The sequence below is a fragment of the Sabethes cyaneus genome, chromosome 2 (genome assembly GCF_943734655.1).
Source record: "Sabethes cyaneus chromosome 2, idSabCyanKW18_F2, whole genome shotgun sequence".
NCBI lineage: Eukaryota > Metazoa > Arthropoda > Insecta > Diptera > Culicidae > Sabethes > Sabethes cyaneus.
Genome location: NC_071354.1, coordinates 157,061,760 through 157,071,475, shown reverse-complemented (window position 1 = coordinate 157,071,475; position 9,716 = coordinate 157,061,760). Strand labels below are relative to the sequence as shown.

General features: G+C 39.9%; 1 protein-coding gene across 2 annotated transcripts in view; it reads right to left on the bottom strand.

The window, feature by feature from the left end:
• Positions 1–7,803: 7,803 nt before the first annotated feature.
• Positions 7,804–9,716, bottom strand: part of LOC128738697 (cyclin-dependent kinase 14) — a 227,282-nt gene continuing 225,369 nt past the window's right edge. For both annotated transcript variants that reach the window (XM_053834021.1, XM_053834022.1), the window contains one exon: positions 7,804–9,145. In XM_053834021.1, the coding sequence (XP_053689996.1) occupies positions 9,072–9,145 (74 nt within the window). In that variant the 3' untranslated portion in view covers positions 7,804–9,071. The remainder of the gene's footprint in view (positions 9,146–9,716) is intronic.

Here is a 9,716-nt window from a genome sequence, read left to right as displayed (position 1 = left end):
TACACATTGCTTCGTCAATTTGAGAAGAAGGAGCTGAAGTTGAGCAAAACACGCTGGATAAGTGTCTAGCAAACATGTCGCATGTGGTTTGAAGGTTATCAGACACCGAGTCCCCGAGGAACATACTAGATGGGAGTCCATTTTGTTTTCGCTTATCATTGACAAACGACCAGAACGTCCGGTTAGGCCAACATTCTCGTCTGTGTATGAACTTCTCGATCTCGGCTCAAAGAATTCGGCCAACTTTTGTTTTATTTCGAGTTCAACATTTCATATCTGTAATCCCCTGTGCCTGTGAACTAATGAACTCCGCTAAAATAGAGGATTCTGTTTTAGAGCAGAACCAGTAGCGGCCAATATCTTTCTATTATTTATATAACTACCGAGTAAGTTTATATACTATATTTATTTATTTACTCAATCTTTTCATTAAATCGTAATATATAATTTGCTTTTAGTTTAATACGTAAACAATAATTTTCATGTATTTAAAACTATATTTACAAAATACCAAAAAAGAGAGTTTTATACTTCATCTACTATTTAATGTTTCCATCCATGTTCTGCCGTTGTTCGGTTGTAATCATTTCATGTGTTGTTGGCGTACCAAAAAGTACACGACCCTTTCGACCGGAAAGATATTCTTCCCTCTAGCCTAAATTGGATAGTATATCCTCGTGACTATTACGACTCATTCCGTTCACTATCAACAAAACCAGCTAAAGCAGCATTGTCACGAAAAATACGCAACAATAATTTCATGAGCGTGATAATAACCAAACAGTTGATTCATAGAAAACTACTTACAGTTAAACCACATTGTTCATTTTTTTCTGTTATCTTCAGTTTATCTATGGACGAAATTTTCGGGATGGGACGTGCGAGCGCTTGTGCAGCGAGAATTTTGCGAGCTAATGCTTTTTATTAAATTTTAAAACTAAAACGCCCTAAACATTTGAAAAGCCTCCGAGAGCCAAGAGACAGAACCAATTGTATGTAGTTGCTGATAAGGTGCATTATGTGCAGGTCTACTGATTCTACGCGTGATTACGGATAATTTTTATTCAACTTTTGATTTTATTTTCGGAAAATAATTGTAGTTTTCAACAATTTAGTTCAGATAGGACAATTTCAGGTGAGAATTTATGAGCTGTTACAGCTGTTGTTATGCTAGAGAAACTGTCTGCGAAAGTCTCTAACGGGTTACGTTGTCTGTGTTTTCTATTCCATTAATTTATCATATTCTAGTTTATAATGCAATTTATTTGTTTGCATGCTTGCTGCTTTGATTTCAGTTGTCTAAGAACCGTTGTTGTGTGAAGATTTAATGCTGTGCTGATTGTTTAGTCTGTCTCAATTCTAATGATTATTTTTCTCACTATGCCTACATTTGTTGTCTACCTCTACATTTTTAATCATTACACTTGAATTCAATTGTTTTGATGCTTCGACTGAGGAACAACAACGAAGAGCGCTTTTCTCTTTGCTTCACTGCTGGCTAAATAAAATCATTCCGGCTGCACTCTGCCATAAATAAATAATATAGACTATACTGAACCCATTTTGCAACATACATCGTTGATTCACTATTAAAATGAGTCACTCCATCGCATTCCAAAAAACACAACTTTATGCAAAACTGTTTCATTTCACGATAGTATAAAACAGACCTAAATCCAACCACTCATAATCATTCGCAACATCTATTTCTATAATATTTTTTTTATATCATCATGTAGAAATGTGGCTTTTTCACTAACATTAGTTGAAGTTCTTGGTAGATTTCGGAGAAGTTTCCTTCTCTCTGCTATGTTTCCTTTGGATCATGTTTATTTACAAGTCTTTGCGTGTTTGTCTGTAGCTGAATTTTTATTATCAAGTAGATTCCTTTAAAAATATCGTTCAAGTTTTCGTTATAAAACGTACAATATTCGCTTTCCTTGCATTCAGTTAATAACACATTTAAGGTCACTACAGTGACTCAACCGCCGTTATCATCTAACACTTTAATTTCTGGTTCACTCTTGTCTTAATTTTAAGTTTTACATTAGTTGAAGTAGTGGTTCTTGCTGTAAACTGTTGTAGATTTGTATTTACGATTTTTTGTTTTGTTCTTACTTTTTTTCTTTTAAATATAATCAATTTATCACATTCAATTCAGAACGAAATCAATTATGTTAAACTATCATAAATTCAAACATCTATACACCTAAACCTTTACGACAGCCCGATTCAAAGCTGCTCACTTAGCTTCAGTGTGAGATTTTTTCTATTCCTGTTGACTAGCAAACTGGGAGCTCATTATTCACTAGTATTGGGTATATTTTAATTTAAATTAAATCTGTCTAAATTATGTGACATGATTTAGCTGAGAATGTGGACTTGTATGATCGACTTGAAGGAAGCGGAGAAATGTTTCTTGTCTGATGGAAGCTGACCCTACCGTCTAGGCTTCAGCGTCCATCAGAGCGCAGCTTGACCTGTGAGTAGGCAGCTAGCAATTTTATAACTATAATACCGAGCCTCAAAATTGTGCAGTTTCTTGTTCTAATGTATCGAGAACAAAGAAACTATTCCCGTATTCTACGAGCGTTCAGAAACCCCAGTTGAAGTGTTGATTCAGTGCAAAAACTTCTGTTGACTTGATGCGAATTTACTTTTCGGGATATATTAGTAGTCTTTTTGCTACGAAAAATTTACCTACTTGTGACTTTGGGGAAATATATTTCAGTAAAACTGGGTGCTTACATGCCAGTCCGTATGAATCGCAAACGCAAATACAGTGCTCTTGAAAGTATGAATGTCTGTGATCCCAGAGGAATTAATGTTTAATTGCTGATCTAGGGACACTAGAACTAGAATTCGAAATTCATTTTTTTTTTGGTTCAATATGAAACTGACCCAAACACGAATTTTCATTTGAACCCATTTTGTCGTGAATCACAAATTCGTTCCGAATTTTTTATCGAGAAATCGATTCTAACTTTTGTAATTTCCATACAACTACAATATTAAAAAGTGCTGATCACGGTGGTCCCCAGGCGAGACAGGTAGTAAACTGCTGGATAATGCGCACTGTCCGTGCCTTGCGAGACCCCATAGTGGTTCATAGCCTCTTATCCAGCAACTGCTATCTCATGGTAACAGCCGGGATACGAGCAACCTTAGAGGAGATCGGGTAACCAACCTCATTGGAAACTAAGGTCGTATGCTGACAGGGAAGGGGGAATCATCGTCCTTTGTCACGATGGTCCTTCGGCGATACAAGGGGTAGGTGCAGGCCTTACAAGCAGCGCCGTAGCGTGCAGTTGGCCCTACCGGCCCCCGCCAAGGGCGCTGGCATTTAGGGGTGCCGAAAAGGGTGTGAGCTTCACTGAGTCGTTAGCAATAAATGTAGCCAAGTACTGGCTAAGGGGTTTATCAACCCGAAGTGCACTATATCTAACTAAGATCATTTAGAAAAGATGCACTTCATTTCGACTATAGTGGCGTCCTCGTTATACAATTGCAAGCATTTGACAGCGTCTTGTTATTTGTAAATATGGAGACGGAACGGAAATTAACCTTGGAGGCCTATAAACAATCGCCACCGCACGAAGTTAACAATCTACAAGACGCTGATTAGACCGGTAGTCCTTTACGGCCATGAGACATGGGCTATGCTCGTGGAGGACCAACGCGCTCTTTGTGTTTTCGAACGGAAGGTGTTGCGCACCATCTATGGCGGAGTGCAGATGGAAGACGGAACGTGGAGAGGCGAATGAACCATGAATTGCATCAGCTGCTTAGGGAACCACCCACCGCTCACACCGCTAAAATCGGTCGCCTGCGATGGGCTGGGCATATCGTGAGGATGTCGGACGACTGCCCGGTTAAAAAGTTCTCAATAACGATCCGACTGGAACGAGACGGCGGGGCGCGCAGCGAGCAAGATGGATCGATCAAGTGGAAGGCGACCTGCGGACCCTAGGTAGACTACGTGGCTGGCGAATTGCGGCAATGGACCGAGTGGAATGGAGACGACTTCTTCGTACAGCAGAGGAAACCACGGCCTGGAGCTGATTAACTAAGTAAGTAAGCCTATAAACGATAACGGTGTCCCGGCCCCCGGTCTCGAAGAGATCCAGGATAAATCGGTCAGCTGAAGAATAATAGAGCGGCCGAAAAGGACCAAATCCCGGCAGAAGTCTACAAAAACGGCAAAAAACCACGCGGACATTATGTGCACCTCTACGGGCGGGCACCTGTGCTGCTACGGATCAAATTTTCACACTCCGACAAATCCTCCAGAAATGTCGGGAGTACAATGTGCGCACGCATAATATTTTCGTAGATTTCAGGGCAGCATACGATACAGATCCTGAAGTTTTTGGAGGGTCTTAGTAGAATACGAAACCTAAAATAAAAAATAAGAAAACTTATCCAATTTAATTCTACTATGTGTATTTTATTCACGACAGATACGTATTTCGCCTACGACTTGCAGGCTTCCTCAGTGTCTGTTTTCGAACTAGTCGAACTGAGGAAGCCTGCAAGTCGTAGGCGAAATACGTATCTGTCGTGAATAAAATACACATAGTAGAATTAAATTGGATAAGTTTTCTTATTTTTTATTTTTAGATACAGATCCTGTTACGCCGGTTGTCACCGATAGCACAAGGTTTCGTAGGGAATTATCAGGCGGGTTGCATGAGGGCTCACGCAACTACGGACCAAATTTTTACTATCCAACAGATCTTGCAGAAATGTCGGGAGTACAACGTGCCCACGCATCACATCTTTATTAATTTCAAAGCAGCATACGATACAGTCGATCGAGACAAGCTATGGTAGATAATGCACGAACGCGGTTTTCCGGACAAACTGACGCAACTAATCAGAGCAACATTGGATCGAAGATGTGTTTCGTACGCATCTCTGGGACCTCTCGAGTCCGTTCGAGACGCGGCGAGAATTGAGACAAGGTGACGGTTTATCCTGCATGCTGTTCAACGTCGCTCGTGAGGGGGTAATCCGACGAGCGGGCATCGAAACGAGAGGCACGATTTTTACCAAGGGTAGCCAACTTCTACGTTGTGCAGATGACTTCAATATCATAGCCAGAAATTTTGCGACTGCGTGGGCTAAAAATAAATGCATCGAAGACCAAATACATGAAAGGAATAGGCTCAAAGGAAACAAACGCGTCTCCTATGGACGGTAACCGTTGACGGCGACGAACTAGAAGTGGTAGAGGAGTTCGTGTATTTGGGATCGCTGGTGACCGCGGACAACACTAATAAGGAGATCCAGCGGCGCATCCAAGCGGGAAATCGGGTCTACTTTGCCCTGCGTAAGACGCTACGATCAGGAAGCATACGCCGCCGCACGAAGCTAACAATGTACAAAACCCTTATTAGACCGGTAGTCCTTTATGGACTTGAAGCCGTGACGCTGCTCACGGAGAACATACGTGCCCTTGCCGTGTTCGAGCGGAAAGTGCTGCGAACGATATTTGGCGGAGTACAAACTGAAAGCGGAAAGTGGTGGAGGCGTATGAATCACGAGCTACAGACACTGCTTGGGGAGACTCCCATCGTACATCTAGCGAAAATTAGCAGGCTACGGTGGGCCGGACACGTCGTAAGGATGCCGAACGATAGTGCGACGAAAATAGTCCTCTTTTTTTTCTAGACGACTAGGACATTGGCGACGAGTGGCCCAAGACCGAGTTGAATGGAGATGATGCTTAAAACAGCTCGAGCCACCCCGGCTCTATGCTGAAGAAGAAGAAGAAGATACAATACAGTCGAGTCGAACGGTTTTCGGGCAAACTGACGCGGCTGATCAACACTACCGTGAAGCGAGTGATGTGACATGTGCGTGTTTCGGGGGCGCCTTTCGAATCGCGCAAAGCGTTGGGACAAGGGGATGGCCTGTCCCGTATGCTGTTGATCATCGCTATTGAAGGGGTTTGATCCGGCGAGCGGGCATCGAAACGAGAAGAACGATCTTTGGGGCAAAAGTAGCCACTTCCTAACCTTCGCGGACGACCTCGACATCATTACTAGAAACCTTGGGACTGCGGAGGTAATCTACGCCAAACTAAAAATGGGAAATACGAGAATTGGAGGAGGATTACGTCGAAAGCCAAATTTGTGATAAGTCACCGCTGACAATAATATGAATAATAAAATTCAACGACGCATTTCAGCTGAAAATCGGGAGAATCACGCCGTCGCACAAAGCTGACGATGTACAAAACGCTAATCCACTTGCGTCACTTGCCGTATTTGCACGAAAAGTTTTGGCGGAGTACCAATGGGAAAGTCGAGAGTGGCATAGGTGTATAAACCACGAACTGTAGGCGCTACTTGGAGAGATTTCCATCGTGCACCTGGCGAAAGTTGATCGAAGTAGTGAGTAGTGGCGAGAGACTATTTAAGGAGTTGGGCCGGTCACGTCGCGAGTATGCCGGACGACTGCACAGTGAAATCTTTTCTCTTCTTCCACATTGATTTTTTTAAATATTTATTATAGGTATGAAAAAATCGTCCTCCTTAACTCACTGTAGTGGTAAAAGTTGGAATTGGAACTAGCAATGTTATCTTCATCATCATGCAGAATCAATCAAAAATATGTCACGCTTACTTGAATTATCGTTTGAAATAGAATCTTTGATCTGCCATTATTACTTAATTCTTACCAGACAATTCGAATGCTTTTAAGTTGTAAAATGGCTAGAATGCCGAAACAAGCAGCTCAGACCATACCAGGAGTAAGCTGATGACCAGTTTTTGGAGTAATTCCATCACATCATTAATGTAAATATCTGAAAATTTATAATTCGAATGTTTGCTATCTCATTAGCAAAACGTTTGAAATTTGAAGTTCTAAACCCCGAAAAACTTCCTACTCAAACAATGAGCTCCCATACTTGCCACTAACTGTTGTCTATTTTGCTACCTTTCTCTACCATTATTTTAATTTTGATTTCCGTTAGTTGTGTACCAGGTATCTTTACAATCTAAAATCCCAATGTGGCGAATTTAACGATTATTAATTAGCATTCTTAAATGGGAACGAAATATGAGCGAAAATGAGCAGTGATTTAAGGAACATTTGAACAGGCTGCTATCTCTATACCTACGATTACCTAGCTTTTCTTCCGATAGAAAGGAGCTCGATCCATTTGACTACGAATAATGCATATGGCGGGTAAGCTGTTTAAGAATTTTAATTCATTCTAAGCCCGTAACGGGGCGGAACTGTGTCTGCTTCACTATATCATTCATTTAGATGAAGTTTGCTACTGTACTTTTGATCTACGAAAGTTTAGTTTAGGAGTTATGGCCGGCTACGCTACAGTTTATTGGCAAAAAAATCAATCAACGCTACGCGCTAAGAATTGGGATTCGTTCTTGTTGTTCGTTTATCAATATATCTAGGTTTTTTTTGCAGATATTATTTTTGTCTCTCTACAAATACAGCTGGTTTTAGTTGTAAAACACATGGTTGAACAGCAATCGTATTTTCGGTCCCTGAGGGGTTTGTTCGGTTGCTTCTTTCTAGCGTTGTTTTCGGTGTAGTTGGTTGTTTGCACTGAGTTGATTCTCAAAAATATAGACAATTGTTTGGCATAGTTTGTGTGTGTGTGTGGGTCATACCGAGACGACGAAACTGTTGTTGCTGTTGACTTACTCTTCGCATTCTGTCTCTTTTTCAAAACATAACTAAGCGAAAAAATAACAAATAAAATTTCGGAATTTTAGAAACTTAAAGAAAATAAAAAGTAAAACATATATAAATGAAATTATTTGTTTATTTAGTTTAATAGCTCCTCTATGTTCTGTAAAAATCAATACGTTTCAATCCCTTTTCAATGTAAAAAAGAGGTCACTCTGTGCTATCGATTTTCTGCGTAGCCACACTTTCATTCTTCACAATCATGCTTTTGCACTACTTTTGAATCGATTCCCCACTAACGTTTGAACAATTTACGCTCACTTCCAATCGTTACAGGTTATGGTTTAGTCTAAACTTTAGATTTTTATTCCGCTAACAGCTGTTCAACAGCTATCCGACAGCTAGAACAGTAAAATTTTGACTCTAGTATAGTATTGTGAGCTGGAAATAGAAATGTGTTACAAACCTAACAGAATATAGTGTATAAGCTTAACTGAAATCACGTTTTCTTTTATTACTTTGCTCTCCTAGCATTACAAATTGCTTCCAGTTCCGTTTGAGATCTCAACAGGAACTGAATGATACCTGCTTCAGTATTTTTTTCCTATAATTCATATACAATTTGTGTTTAATACGTTTCCCTAAACTGCATGATAAAATCAATTTGTAAAGAACCTAGGCTTAAAACCAATTTTCAAAAGAAAAAAAAACTAAATTATATAATTTTTGGGAAAGTTGGACATAAAAAGTAAAATTCCAACGAATAATACACTTTTGTTAATTATGTTAATGAACCTAAGCATAGTAGAAAATAATGCATGATCTATGTGAAGAGTTAAATCGTGGCATGGTATGAAAAATGGTTATCTAAACCATTCATCTTAGCTAGTGCTTGAATAGATACCTTTCTATCCGGATCATTTTGTCGCTTCGGCTGCTTCTCAAATCACTGATTAGTGAAAAGTTAATGAATTGGTTAGCTAGTTATCCTGGGGCAATCCTGCAGGATTGCATGTTTCTACGAATCTTAATGCTCCCAGCGATGGTCCACTGCTTTACAGTTTTGTCTAACGCGCCCCTCTGGACGTCGGAGAAATCGTCTGCCGACACCGACGGGGTTTTGCTACAGTGACTTTGTTTGCGACGACTATAGATAACGCGTGCGTGGCTCGCGAAACTAATCCACCAGGAAGTTCTACATCATTATTCAGCTTCTTAGCTTGATCACAGAACACAAAATTGTGGGAAGAGGTTGTGGGTACACCGGTGTGCCCGTGCGCTGCTAGTTACGGCTACATCTGATGGATTAATTATTTCTTTTCTTTTCTTTTGCGTTTAGGGGACGCTTGAATTCACTATTAACAATAATAACGTATTGCATCTAGGGTTTTGCTTTGTCTTAACTCTCATTTATGGTGTGGATGGAGGCGATTCGGCTCCGGATGCAGGTACACACCTTCCACGGAGAAGATGGATAGCTCTGTGGGAAAAAAGGAAGGAAGACAAACATTTATTGATGTAAGCTAATCACACAAATCATCAAACAGTTGAAATTTGTTCTCCCCCATAAATTAACTGCTCAAAATCTTTCAAAATTAAAGTTGATTTTGTTAGTAACAATTTTTTTTCAGCAATCTGATTGAGAAACCATAATTTAATCTCATTTGAGGGGGTTAGAAGGAAAGGGGTGTAAGTGACAAAATTGAAAAAATCGAGATAATGATAGGAAACGATACTTTGAGCATGGTTTTATGCATGCTAGAAAATTCATGTCAAAATTTTACCGTTTAATGACTTTTTTAGAAACATGAAAAAAAAGAGCAAAATAAAAGTTGGGTTTCGCTTGGAAGGAAAGGGGTGTGTAAGTGCAAATAACATTTTCAAAAATGTCTTATATCTCCCAAAAATTATAAAATGCTTTTCCAAGATTTCAATAGAAATTAATAAAGTGAAGTTAACAGAACCATAGTGCGCCATTAGTTTTGTATTTTAACCTGACGAATTTTCTAGCTGACTTCTGCCTTAACTTTGGATCCGATTTTCTCGAAACA